The sequence below is a fragment of the Ictalurus furcatus genome, chromosome 10 (assembly GCF_023375685.1).
Source record: "Ictalurus furcatus strain D&B chromosome 10, Billie_1.0, whole genome shotgun sequence".
Taxonomy (NCBI): Eukaryota; Metazoa; Chordata; class Actinopteri; order Siluriformes; family Ictaluridae; genus Ictalurus; species Ictalurus furcatus.
Window position 1 is genome coordinate 19,411,796 of NC_071264.1, and position 14,931 is coordinate 19,426,726.

General features: G+C 35.7%; 1 protein-coding gene across 5 annotated transcripts in view; it reads left to right on the forward strand.

The window, feature by feature from the left end:
• LOC128613488 (arf-GAP with coiled-coil, ANK repeat and PH domain-containing protein 2-like) overlaps positions 1-14,931 on the forward strand; it is a 46,873-nt gene that overhangs the window by 30,081 nt on the left and 1,861 nt on the right. The window contains exons 10-23 of one of the 5 annotated variants that reach the window (XR_008386885.1): positions 1,907-2,019; positions 2,821-2,872; positions 3,048-3,148; positions 3,877-3,982; positions 4,600-4,802; positions 5,639-5,708; positions 6,317-6,411; positions 6,565-6,764; positions 8,315-8,392; positions 8,724-8,929; positions 10,174-10,283; positions 10,906-11,016; positions 11,184-13,385; positions 13,430-13,785. Coding sequence is in view for 4 of the 5 variants with exons in the window: in XM_053634293.1 (XP_053490268.1) it covers positions 1,907-2,019; positions 2,821-2,872; positions 3,048-3,148; positions 3,877-3,982; positions 4,600-4,802; positions 5,639-5,708; positions 6,317-6,411; positions 6,565-6,770; positions 7,974-8,069; positions 8,315-8,392; positions 8,724-8,929; positions 10,174-10,283; positions 10,906-11,016; positions 11,184-11,248 (1,612 nt within the window). In the remaining variant the exon portion in view is untranslated. Of the gene's footprint in view, positions 1-1,906; positions 2,020-2,820; positions 2,873-3,047; positions 3,149-3,876; positions 3,983-4,599; positions 4,803-5,638; positions 5,709-6,316; positions 6,412-6,564; positions 6,771-7,973; positions 8,070-8,314; positions 8,393-8,723; positions 8,930-10,173; positions 10,284-10,905; positions 11,017-11,183; positions 13,786-14,931 lie in introns of those variants that run through there. The other 4 variants (XM_053634293.1, XM_053634290.1, XM_053634291.1 and 1 more) reach the window with 4 other exon arrangements.

Genomic DNA, 14,931 nt, shown 5'->3' on the forward strand with positions numbered 1-14,931 from the left:
ATTAATTTTAGTTAAAATATGCTGTGGTAAATGACATGGATTTTTCTTCTTAATTTATTCTTATTTAAGGACATGGAAAAGAAATTTAAATTTATTGGTAAAATGTGTATGAACCCTGACTGTACAAATCCCTGTGAGTGAGTTGCTACTATAGAAATTATCATGTATATAAGTATATTAAAATAGTATATTAGAAAATATTAGAATGAGCTTGTATGTCAGGTTATAGAACGAGCTTATATTCTTATGTCAGTGAGTTTATGTCTCTGTAGATAAAGTGATTGTTAATATATCATGCTAATACTGAGGATATACAGTGCCCACCACTAATATACCCTTGTATACCCGCCACTGTATACCCTTGGTAAATATGAACAAAGAAGCCTGTGAAAAATTATCTTTATTGTTTAACCTTTTGATACTTTTGTTAAAAAAAATCACAAAAATACTCTGCTCTCATGGATTTCAAACAGAACACATGTTTATCAAAAAATATATTTGTGAAAAATAGGTGTGCAACAATTATTGGCACCCTTTTAGTCAATACTTTGTGCTACCTCCCGTTGTCAAGATATCAACTCTGTGTCTTCTCCTATAATGCCTGATGAGGTTGGAGAATACATGGCAAGGGATCTGAAACCATTCCTCAATTCAGAATCTCTCCAGATCATTCAAATTTTGAGGTCCGTGCTGGTAGACTCTCCTCTTCAGTTCACCCCACCGGTTTTCTATGGGTTTCAAGTCAGGGGACTGGGATGGCCATGGCAGGACCTTGATTTTGTGGTCAGTAAACCATTTTTGTGTTGATTTTGATGTATGTTTTGGATCATTGTCCTGCTGGAAGATCCAACCACAGCCCATTTTAAGCTTTCTGCCAAAGGCAGTCAGGTTTTCTTTTACCATCTGTTGATATTTGAGTTCATGATGCCGTGTATCCTAACAAAATGTCCAGGTCCTCTGGCAGAAAAACAGGAAGTCATGGTTGAACAATTACCTGTTCCTTGTCACCCAGGTGTACTAAATTATTATTATTATTATTTTAAATGTCAATGGGAATATACTTCAAATATATTTTTCTCATATGAGTTCATGGGGTGCCAATAATTCTTGTACACCTATATTTAAAAAAGATATTTTTGATAAACCTGTGTTGTGTTTGCAATTGTTTGATATCCATGAGAGCAGAGTATTTTTGTGAATTTTTTTTAACAAAAGTTCAAAAGGTTTTTTTCATAGCCTTCTTTGCTCACATTTACTAAGAGTGCCAATATTAGTGGCAGTCACTGTAGGCTAGCATTCTATCACCTCAAAAATACTTGGTCATGGTGGAAACACTTCTTCATTCTTCTACTGTTACAGAGAGCGACCATACTGCCTTTACTGTGTAATAAACATACCTTTTTTTCTGGGCTCATCAGTTTAATAACATGTCCTGATAGTGGACTCACTTTTGGACTGGACTGTAATATCCTCTGAAGATAATTTGAGTAGACCTCAGCTCTTCTCCTCACCGCTTTCCTCTGTAACATAATCACCGACATGAGATCCGCTTCCTTTATTTCTTTTTCCTTCTCCACAGGAGTTCATTTACAGTACGCTGCGAGTTCTACTGTACAGCTTCTACACCACCACACCACAAACGGAAAGGTTCCAGTGACTTATTGCTTATCTAAGATTGTGGATATGTAGGTTTTTGTTTGACATGAGCAGAATTATTGATGACGCTGTTTTCATTTAGACTGACACGTTCTTTCCTCATTTGGATGTTATGTAACAAATGGTTTTTAGTTTGTTTTCTTCCTCTTAAACATATCATTTAGAAACATCATTTTGTCTTCACTTTTCCACAGATTATGAACAATTTATAGACAAGTTTTATAGAGTCCCTCCCCGTGTGTTTTCTCAGGATTATTCGAATGACGACACCAAGCTGGAGTACAATGTGGACGCCGAGAATGGGATCATTATGGAGGGTTATCTGTTCAAGAGGGCTAGTAATGCCTTCAAAACATGGAACAGGTTGGTGTAGAGTTAAAACACAATAGCCCTTTTGAGATCGGATTCATTTATCATGGGGATGTCTGTATTTATATATATATATATTTAAAAAAAAAAATTATCATCTCCTCAATGATAAAATTAACAGGGGACACGAGTTTCTTCTGGGTTTTTTTACAAACCCAATGTTTGTGTATGATCTTTAAGTAACTGGCAGCGATTCAACTAGTCATTATTTTTTATTTATTATTATAGAACACTAAAAGTTGATGTTTTGCATATGTGAATGTTTCATACCTGTAACTACCATTATAATGACTCATTTAATCAGCCTGTGGGATCTCGCTTTTCTTAATTATTTTATTTTCTTTGTCCTCCTTAAAATGCTTTTCCAGGTAGAATGTATAGTTGGGTTTTTGTTTTTTGTTTTTTTTCCATCCAGACCAAATACATAGTTGAGTGAAAGCCTCCATGTTTTGTTTTGCAGTTCAGTAAGTGTTTAATATTTAGGGGAGGGTCACTGATGTGTGAGTATCAGTAGCAGCAGTCAAACATCATTTTTTCCAATGCGAGGTGATGTCTGCAAAGATAGTCATGGACATGTGTATCTGAGAGGACTAAAATTGTCAGGCAACCACCGAGTTTGAGTTTTATGTAAAAGTTAGAAATTATATAATAAAATAGACATTACCCCAGGACCCCATGTAAATTTAACAAATTTCCGGATAGGGCTAATGATTAGCAGTAACTTTGAGTTTTTTGATAGAATTACTACATGGTAGATTATTTGTTAGCTCTCTGTGTGTTTGTTTTTCTTTCCAGGCGCTGGTTCTCAATTCAGAACAATCAGTTAGTCTACCAGAAGAAGTTTAAGGTTTGTCACATGACTTTTCCTGTCCCATCAGGCTTTAGATACGTGTGTTGATTTATTGTAAAGTGCAATAACCAGTGCAGTAACCAATAAATTATCCAGTTAGAAGGTTATTTCTTTCTAAGTATTAAATATATGGTTGTTAGTGTGTGAGTGTAAGTTGTTTTTTTTGACGCAGGATAACCCCACTGTGGTGGTGGAAGATCTCAGGTTGTGTACAGTTAAACACTGCGAGGACATCGAACGCCGTTTCTGCTTTGAGGTGGTTTCACCCACAAAGTGAGTCCAGCTCAACAGTAATCACACATACAGAAATGTTCAAGTAGGGCTGGGCAATATGACGATATAATAATGATTATTTAATACACTTAATGCAATATACGTTTCCAGAATATTTTGGACACCACTGTATGTTGGTTTTTTTTTTTTTTTTTTTTTTTTTTTTTTTCCTAATGATACAAATATATATAGTAAATAAAATGATACCTTTTTATTTATTAATTATTTAATCATTCTAAAATAAGTGTTTTGTAGATAGTAAATAGATTTTGTACATTTTTACAGATTTGTAAAAATGTCCTTTTTCATTGTTAAATATAATATTTTTTAGTTATTATATGCCAAAATTAAACTAAATATTAAATAAAATGTTTTTTAATTTAAAATTTTTAGAGTTAAATTTGTTACTTTTTTGTCAGTTTTCTAGATATGTAGATATTAAATAGAATGTTAGTTGTTAGAGAATTTAATTTTTCTCCTTTTTGGGGTAATTTATTTATTTATTTTTTATATTAAATAAACATATAATCAGTTTAACAGTTTCATCAGTTGTTTAAATGGATTACCTATTTTTCACATTTTTAAATACATGAATAAGGTTTTTGCTGGTGTTCTGTTAACCTTTATAACATGATATATTTGGTATGGTAGAGATCATATCACCCAGCTCTAATGTAAAGATGTGAAGCATGTTTTCATTGTAAGCATGTGCGTGTCTGTGTGTACAGGAGCTGTATGATGCAGGCCGATTCTGAAAAGCTGAAACAGGCGTGGATCAGAGCCATGCAGAACAGCATCGCTACGGCCTTCAGAGACAGATCAGATGACTCAGAGGTGACTTTATTACAGATTAATCCGGTTTGCATGATTAGATCATTTAAATTCTTAACAAAGAGTTGGAAATTTGAAGACAGATAGAGTGTGAAAGGAAGGAAAAACTGGGAAAACGCAGCAGTGCTGTGGGTGAATCTGTAACAAAATGCACGTTCATGAAGACCATGTGTTAGAAAAAATGTGCAACACTCTTTCTTTATCATAACCAAAACAGGAAAGACTTTATTTAAAAAAAAAAAAAAAAAAAACTTAATCCTTTGGCTGTCATACAATATCTTCAACATAGGGCTGGGTGATATGATATAGATATCGTGATATGTCACTTTTGTGATATTGCAGGTATTGTGATATCTTTTTCTAACATTTCTTTTTAAATAAAAGTGAGTAACTCTAATTAGAAGCAGCTGAACCTGTATTATTAGAATTTTACAAGAAAATTATTAGAATTTATTATTAGTCAACTTTTTTTTTTTAAGTTTTTTTTTTTTGCTGGTCGTTTTGTACATCGTATATGTACATTTTAAAATGTTATTTCTGATAAAATTAACTAATTTCCTATGTGTCAAAAGAACAAAACAAAACACGAAGTTGTGATTACAGTACAATGTGTTTGCCAGAAGTTGGACAGGAAGTCGTCGCCGTCCACAGCAAGTTTGGAGTCAGACCCCAGAGAGAAGACTCTGAAAGGAGAAGGAGCCTTACAAAAGGTCATGTCCATCGCAGGAAACAGCACATGCTGTGATTGTGGCCAGCCAGAACCCAAATGGGCCAGCATTAACTTGGGAATCACGCTGTGTATCCAGTGTTCTGGAATCCACAGGTATACAAACTTCAAAACACACACACACTTCATCAGGATACAGACCTCTCTGTCAGTCAAGTACTCATTACATGATGGTGCAGTTATAGTAAAGTTGTGTACAGAAATTTTTACGTTAAACAGTAGTGTCAAAAACACACAGAGAAGTGATGTCTAATGTGTTATCAAATTATTGTCTCCAGAACCAAGCAGTTGCCCCCTCTGTCTGGACTTTTATAATCTCCGTTTTAATCTCTTGTTCCCCGTTAGATTTGCAACAAAAAAACCCCACAAAACATCATAAACACAGTTTCACCATCTCTTGAGTTTGATTAGAATATTAAAATAAAATGAAACAAAAGTAATTGCTAAGTAAAGAATCACCCACTCTGTGTCATGCTTATATAGTACAATACTGAATGACTGGGTGGTTTGTCAAGCAGAGTTACACTATCAAAAGCATAAACTCCTCTGTCATGAGATATTGTGAAAAATAAAGTTGCAGCTTTGACTGTTACAGAGCGCTGACACCGGAAACTCCTTCCATAAAAGTTCAATAAAACAACATCTTACAGAAAACTTTGCAATATCAATGATTACACGTTTGTTTGTTTTTTTTAAACATTCCTTTACGTTGAGTGTCCACCATGCAAGTTACTAAGAATGAGCCGTTATTAAAGAAGTGATAACGTTTGAACAAGCACATTAATATAAACCTGTGATATGCATCAAACAATTTGCCCACAAGAGAGAATTAGGGAGCGACATCAGCAGGGGTAGGGTTTCAGTCATTAACAGTAAATGCACCCTGTACGTTAGGAATGTCAAACTGCATTTGCTTTTCTCTCCCTTTTTAGGAGTTTAGGAGTACATTTCTCCAAGGTGAGATCTCTGACTCTGGACACGTGGGAGCCAGAACTGCTGAAGGTGAGGAGAGAGAGAGAGAGAGAGAGAGAGAGAGAGAGAGAGAGATGAGATCACAAGCAGTGCTGACAGATGGCCACTGGAAACAGTCACAATTGTTTAGTCCAGTATCACTCAAACTCACACTGTGTCTACGTCACAGCTTATCTCTCTCCCACATACACACTCAGTCACAGCCATATGGGTGGAAATAAATATTTAAGCAAAATTACCAGCAAGTCTTCATTACTTTCACAATGACATATTACAGAACCATCCCAAACTGAAATGCTATCTCTTTAGTAACCATGACGATTACGGTCACGATCCCTAAGTTAACTGGGTCATCTGAGATGCGGATCGGGTAACAGGAGATTTTTACCTGCCACTATTTATGATGTACTGCTATGCAAATATGATACACATCATATTTAATAATAATAAAGTCCATTAGATTATTATTATTATTAAAATTTCATTAGCGTTCATTCAGAGGTGCTGCATCCAACACACTGTCATGATAATCAAAAATTTTTTCGTGATAGTTGTGTAGCTAAAAAAACTACAAAGTACAATATTTATTCTATATTTTGCAGCATGTCTGTAACCTTGTGTATGTCAATGTTCTTCAGTTAATGTGCGAGCTTGGAAACGGCGTCATAAATCGGATTTATGAAGCTCGCAGGGAGGAGCTCGGAGCACGGAAACCACAGCCAGGAGACTCGAGGTACACACCGTGATTATAGCCGATAAGTCCATTCATCTGATGATGACGTCCGTTAAAGATAGTTTAGGCACATCTGTGTCAGAGAGGACATGTAGGATTCTTATCTGCTGTCTGTCATTTTTCTGTCTTTCTCTCTGTGTGTCTGTCCCTCAGGCAGGACGTGGAGTTGTACATCAGAGGCAAGTACGTTGATCGGCGGTTCATCAGAATGCCATCGGACGAAGAACTGAAGCTGAAGATCATGGCTTTGAGTGTAGCGCAGAAACGACTCAGCGACTCTTCCGAACCACAAACACGACAAGCAACACAACATACACACACACAGAAAGCACAACCAGCGTCCGGAGCTTCAGGTCAGTGTGACACTTCACTGGTCAGTGGAAAGAGACTTTACTTTTTAGCTTTTACAAGTCGGATTAATTGGCAGACATGGATGACTGATGATGGATGCTTTGCAGCATCAAGAACATGCAGGGATGTAGGAACAAAAAGTAAATCCAATGCAAGATTGTTAAATCAGTCCATACTGGATTTCGCAGAGTTTTTTCCGTGATTGTTGCGGCCAAAAATGCTTGATTATGCTGCGGATGTTTTCAGTAATTATGATGCAATTTATGGAGTTTTTTGTGCTTTTTTGTTTGTTTGTTTTTGTTTTTTTGCGAAATTGTTTTGCAGGGTTTTTCGTAATGGTTTGTTGGTAAATGACACCTTTTAGCTGTATTCATGTTCGATGCACGTGAATCGAAAAGGGCTTTAACTGAATGTGCGTTGCGATGACGTCACATGATGTTTCTTGGCCCAAATCTATGGAAAATCTGCAGTAATTTTGGAAAATTGCGAGCTCTTCGGAATATTGTGGCGTTTGTGTTCGTTTCTGCGATCACAGAATCTCGAAATCCTGAAGGGAAATTTTTTTTTTTTTAACACTTCTGCTAGCACAAAATTTACAATATGTCACCTTCAAGAGAAAATGGTCACTAGCCAGATTTATATATATTTTACAGAACACCACAGCTTATAGCTGAAACATTGGCCAGTGACTTGCTGACTTGTTGTAAAGGGTGATCATAAGCTGATGATACACTTGTTTGTTTCCTTTCAGTCTGTGTTAATGCACTTCACTAACTAACCAGCTTGCCATTAAGGACAATTTGACGATATATCAATATTACAGTTCATTTTTACACAGTACTCTCACTCTTCTGAGGTAGTACAGGTATTGGGATATCTTTTTCTACCATTTATTTTCAATAGCAATGACCGACTCTGATTAGAAGCAGCTGATTTGATGTTAAATTTTGTATCTTGTACAGAAGACAGCAGCGTCTTCAGCAGTTAAACGTAGTTTAACTTTATGCAAATGAGTATCGAAATCCCCACTACGTACAAGTGATGAGTGAAAAAATTGTGACTGTACCTGTTATGATGCTGCTTCCTTTTTGCTTTTTCTTCCTGCAGCTATAGTTTTCTGTTTGACCTTCTTCACAATCTTTTCCGCTTTTGACTAACCTCCCCATCCTCTGACCTTTTGACCTTTGCCCTGTGACCTGGTCTATGCATAGCTGCGAGTGGTCTTGACGTTTCCAGTGAATCTCTCTTCTGTCCTGCTGAGTTAGATTCTCTCTTCTCCTACTTTGATGCGTCTGGCCAGCGCAGTAGTAAGTACAGAACAACTCCCGCTATGAGCTGAGCTTCATCATCCAGCACCACTTTGTCCTCGTCCTCACATTCCTCTTTCGCTTTTTTTTTTTTTTTAAACCCTTCTGTGGCTGTGGTGTTCCTTCTTTGGGGTTCATTGCTCATAAACCTGGTGAAATAACCAGAGGTTAGTGTCTTGTGTGAGTAAAATGACGTGTGTGTGTGTGTGTGTGTGTGTGTGTGTGTGTGTGTGTGTGTTCCTCAGTTAAAAGTGCAGACAGTGGCATCATGAACAAAGCTGATGGAAGCCCCATGGTTGTAAAAACCAGCCATAATCATACAGGTCAGATGGTACCTATTTATATTTATAATGAATTCTTGATACTGGTCAGAAGGTGTTGATTAATTTTCACTTAACAATCTCTAACAATAGAGCAGCTGCAAATCACAGGTTTGTATGAATGCACTTCCTCGAAAACGTGATTGTTTCTATAGTAACAGCTCAGTTGGTCATTTAATAAAATGCAGATTATTAGAATCAGAAGAACTTAATAATATCCATCAGCTTCTTTAAATGACCATTTGTCAAAACTTGATGTGTTTTAAGGGGTTCATGTTTAAGGTGGTGTTTATTTTCATGTGAAATTTCCCTCTCGTGTGTTCTGCAAACGTAGATGAGACTCAGTCCTCCACATGTAGCAGTAAGGAGAAGCTGGTTTTCTCTGAGCCAAAGCAGTTCTGTCCCAGCTTGCATCTGTACTGGGCCTCATTCACACGCAGCCTCCCCGACATGGCCGAGGCTCTGGCACATGGGGCAAAGGTCAACTTTATCAACACAGAGGAAGAGAAGAGATCGCCGCTGATCATGGCTGTACACGGAGTGAGTTATTTCATCACTCAACAAACTTGAGTGCAGGTCCTGTAAGCTCTGTAATAGCATTTTCCCACTGAATAGCACAGCTCGAGGTGTATCCATATCACTTACAACCCATGGCAAAAATGATGGAATCGCCACACATAGAGGATGCTCACCTAGCTTTTTTACTTCGTAGCAAATAAACAAATCAGATATAACACAAAAAATGGCATTAATTAAAACAATTTAGTTTAATTTGTTTGAGTTATGTTTCATAAAGCCGGAATATTCTGCTACTAAACAAAAATTTTCTTTCATTTCTGTGATTTATTTATTTGCTACAAAGTGAAAATGCCGGGTGAGCGTCCTCTAAGTTTGGTGATTCCATCATTTTTGCCAGGGTTTGTAGCACCACCTGTAAAAGGAGGAATTATCAGGAGTTTATAAGGTGGTAACTAGTGATGGGCACAATCTGAAAATACTGTTTGCAATTTAAACAACCAAACAAAAACAAACAAAAAAAACAACAGCAGCTAAATGGCACTAAATAATCACATACACAAAGACAGGGGTGCCAATACAAAAAAAAAAAAAAATGAAAATGCACCAAAGCAAATTTTTGCTTAATAGCTGCATACACTAATACATAGTTGGGGGTGCAGATATTTTAATCTTTAATAACAACAAAATTAAGAGAGAGAGAGAGAGAGATTTTAATGGCAATAATTTTTGTGAAAATACTGAAATACAATGTTCATGTAATACCAGTGCACATATTTGGGGTGCCAATACTACAATATACAGTACGTTGAAGTGAGCTTTCACTAAATAATACTGCACACAGCCAAACAGTGGCAATGCAATGAAGGAAAATTTCTGGTAATGGTAGCACACACTCGGACGCAGTCAGTAGTGCCAATACTCTTTAGATGCAAATGGAAAAGCAAAGAGGTTTCAATGTAGAATTTATCAGCCAATGTTAAATGAAACAAAAACAAATAAATCTCAAACACCATTTTACATTCTGCATGTAGGACACTACGTACTGAGCATGCAGAGTGTATAGGAAGCCATTTCGAATTAAGATAGTGGATTTCAACTTGGCTCACAGATTATAAATACAAAATGTTGGTAATTAGTGACAATATTGTTCCTGTAGGTTAATAAATAAATAAAATCTGAAACATGAAATTTGACATCTAGGCTCCGCTCACGTTGCAGTGGAAGTAATGATGAAATACAGGATTGTGTGTGTTTGTGTTTCTCAGGGCTCTCTGGTCACGTGTGAGTTTCTGCTCCAGAATTCAGCCAGTGTGAATCAGTGTGACAGTCAGGGTAGAGGACCACTACACCATGCCACCATCCTCGGACACACCGGGTCAGTTTATACACACACACGCAATCACTAAGAGGAGGGAAATAATGTTAAAAAAAGTAAAGAAAGAATGAGTGAATTAGAATAAATTAGATTTTACAGTATGTACAGAGTTCACTGTATGATCATGAAAAAATAAATATCATTAGCTCTGGCATGTTTTATTTACCATAAAGTCATAACTGTACATGGTCATTTAAAATAGGATGATGATGATGATGATGATGATGATTTACTTATATATATACTTATATATATTTTTATTACTATGTGCAATTTCTATGTGTGATTTTATTTTAACCAAAAAAATAACGATTATTGTTATTTTTATATAATTTTATGTAATATGTGATATTTATATTAATATATTATCTTTATATTTTTATATTTTATATACATGGTAGCGGCACAATCAAGTACTAAATATTTACATTAAGACATAAAACACACAGCGAGTGGTTAAAAGTGGTTTTGAGTTCCACAGTTTTGGAAGAAATGTCTTGACTGTCTGCATTTTATAGAAGGTATTCAAATAAATAAATAAATAAATAAATCTTCACATGTTGTGAAAACACACTGCATGGTGAAATGTGATTTAAAGTTTTTTTCTAATCTTCTGCCTCAGACAAGTGTGTTTATTCCTGAAGCGTGGAGCCAATCAGAATGCAGCGGACATTGAAGACAAAACGCCACTGTCCATTGCAGTGGACGCAGCTAATGCAGACATCGTAACGCTGTGAGAGACACTTACATACAAAAGTTTTTTTTTTTTTTTTTATAATTTTATTTAGGTTTCAGCTTCCTTTAAATCTTGTTTACTCAGTTGAATTTCTGATTATCGTTTAATTTGAATTATAACCAAATCACGGATTACTGACTCTGTGTGTCATCTTTTCTCCTCAGGCTGCGATTGGCCAAGATGAATGAAGAGATGCGAGAGTCAGAGGGACCATACACGGGTCTCACAGGTCAATATTCCTCTAACAGTCTCACTGAGATCCAGTACAGGAAGTGTATGGAAGAGTTTATTTTCTTACAGCTTGGTGACTCCTAACAGTCTCATATTTTCTTTATAACCATGCTGCTATGAAATTCGGTGTTCATTATTTTTCTAGAACAGCAGCTCTGACAGTAGTACAGCTGCAAATCACAGGTTTAGACTAATGCACTCGTTCTCGTATGTTATTGTTTCTATAGCAATAGTTCATGCAAAGGGACTTCACAGCGGACTCTCGGAATAAACAGATTAAACGTTTCTTTGATATGGTGAAGTTTTCTGTAAGGAGACATTTATATAAGATTTACGGAAGGAGTCTCCAGTGTAGGTAAAGCTGTAACTTTGTCCCCAAGATGTAAGAAAATGTCATAGAGTTCATGCTTTCCTGGTTCTCATTAACAATACAAACGGCAAGCTGCATTTATTTATTTTTTTTTCGAGAGAAAAAAGGGAGACTGGTGAGGAAACGACTGTTTATAGCTGCTATGATGTAATTGAGAACAGGATCTAAGACCTGGTTTATACTTAACGTGACTTTCCTTGCACATATAGAAGAAGCTGTATCGTCAGTGGCACTGTTCACACACTCACCTGCATACTTCATGTACATCTGGAGGATTTACTAGATAACACGTCAGAGCAAAACATCCCGGTTTCCAAGTGGAACTGTGAAACGTTTCACGATTTTAAGCACAATGATGTCTCTTTAAAATGTTCTGCAGTTGTCGTGATTGTCGTCATGAGCTGCGTCTCAAAACAAAAACTTTTTGATTGACCTTTCTAAAAGATTTACTAGAAGATCCAGAAGACTGGTCCAGAAACAAACCTTTCTATTGCAGCATGAGAGGTTTTTAAAATTCAAATTCTAACCATAAATATGAAAAACTGGTTAGTGTAAGTACTCAACACTAACTGGGTGATGATATGATGATATCGATATCATGGTAACTTGGATCACAATAGACTTTTCTGATATATTGCAGGTATCTCTTGGCTATTTCTAACATTTTCACAATAGCGATGACCAACTCTGATTGGATGTTTAAAATTTTTGAACAACCTATAATTTTTTTTTTTGCTAGTAAAATAATGTATTCAAATTATTAGAATTTATTATTTTAAATGTATTTTTCAGTTTAAATGAATTTATTTTTGTAGACATTGTAGACAAAGACATTTTGTGTATATACAGTGGGGTCCAAAAGTCTGGAACCGCATTGAATTTTTTTTTTTTCACTTAAACTTGGAAATATATACAGAAGGTTTTAGAATTTGTAAATATTTAAAACAAAGAAAGTAAATATTCAGTATCTTGTAACATCAGTAACATTTAATATTCAACCAGTCTGTGAAGGATTTAGCTGAGGTTTTTTTTTTTTGTTGTTGTTGCTTTTTTGCAGAAAACTACTTGAATTGGGGAAATTGCAATTGCACAAAATAGTTTTGCACGGTCTTTCGCAGTGATGTTTGTTGGTAAATTAGACCTTTTTAGCTGTACTCTTTCATCTCACGTGAATCGAAGAGGGCTTTGGCTGAATGCAGATTGTAATGTCACATGATGTGTCTGGGCCCAAATCTGCGGTAATGTTGAAAAATTGCAAACTCCTCCAAATATTGCCGCATTTGCGTGATTTTGCATTTCTACTTTCGCAAAATCCTGGAGGGACTGCTCAAGAGTGTGCAAATTTGTGATATTGACCATAATAACTGCTCTGTAGAAAAGGTCAGATTTTCCTCATGCCTAATCTCTTCTGTTATCATTAATGCAAAAAGGAGACATACTAAATACTAGGGGACATACCAAATACTAAATTCTAGGGTACATACTAAATACTAGTGGAAAATACTATAATACTTGGGGACATACAAAATTCTAAATACTAGTGGAAAATACTATAATACTTGGGGACATACTAAATACTAGGGGACGTACCAAATACTAGGGGACATACAAAATACTAAATACTAGTGGAAAATACTATAATACTTGGGGACATACTAAGTACTAGGGGACATACCAAATACTAGTGGAAAATACTATAATACTGAATTGTAAATACTAGGGGACATACCAAATACTAAATACTAGGGGACATACTAAATACTAGGTGACATACTAATACTAAATACTAGGGGACATACTAAATACTAGGGTTCATACAAATAATAATATTAGGGGACATACTAAATACTAGATGACATACAAATACTAAATACTAGGGGACGTACTAAATACCAGGGGACGTACCAAATACTAGTGGAAAATACGATAATACTGAATTGTGAATACTAGGGGACATACTAAATACTAGGGGACATACTAAATACTAGGGGACATACAAACACTAAATACTAGGGGACATACAAACACTAAATACTAGGGGACATACTAAATATGAGGGGACATACTAAATACTAGTGGACGTACTAAATACTAGGGGACATACTAAATACTAGGGGACATACCAAATATGAGGGGACATACTAAATACTAATGGACATACTAAATACTAGGGGACATACTAAATACTAGGGGACATACAAATACTAAATACTAGGGGACATACAAATACTAAATACTAGGGGACGTACTAAATACTAGGGGACATACAAATACTAAATACTAGGGGACATACTAAATACTATTGGACATACTAAATACTAGGGGACATACTAAATACTATTGGACATACTAAATACTAGTGGACATACTAAATACTAGCGGACATACTAAATACTAGGGGACGTACTAAATACTAGGGGACATACAAATACTAAATACTAGGGGACGTACTAAATACTAGGGGACATACAAATACTAAATACTAGGGGACGTACTAAATACTAGGGGACATACAAATACTAAATACTAGGGGACATACTAAATACTATTGGACATACTAAATACTAGTGGACATACTAAATACTAGCAGACATACTAAATACTAGGGGACGTACCAAATACTAAATACTAGGTCCCTATTTAAATGTAAGCAAATTTAAGATATTTGGACATACCTAATACTAATAATCTGAAATACAAGTAAATGTTTCAAAGATTCTACTTCTCACTCAAGTTGTTGTCAATAATGTAATAATATAATATAAATAATAATAAAAATAATATAATTTGTCATAAAAAGTGTATAAAATTAGAACAGAATGTAAAATAGAAGCATTTTTTGCTAGCAATCTCACTTTTTTGAACCCCACTGTATTATTTGTAAACGCAACTCTAATGCATTGCTGGCATATTTTATATCATAGAAAGGTATCGTGATCTGGTATTTGTCTTTTGGCCCACCCCTAGTTAGTACTCAGTGCCTCGGATAGTGCTTACGTTTGTGATTTGAGACACAGCACTAGTTTGTTTTGTCAGTTTCGGTCACATGGTGCTTTACTGTCCTGCTGTTTTCGTTGGTATTGCAGCATGCGGACACATGCAGAAATTTCTGAGCAGCTCCAAACGACTGCAGGATGCGTGTGACTGCCATTGCGTACGTGTGCACGTAGTTAAAGACAATTCAAATTAACATCAAACGTATAACATATAAATGGATAAAAAGTACAATATGTCATTTTTAATAAATAAATTATTAATCGTTGTCAAATTGCTGTAAGGAAGAACATACTTTGGGGCATGCGGTGGTAACA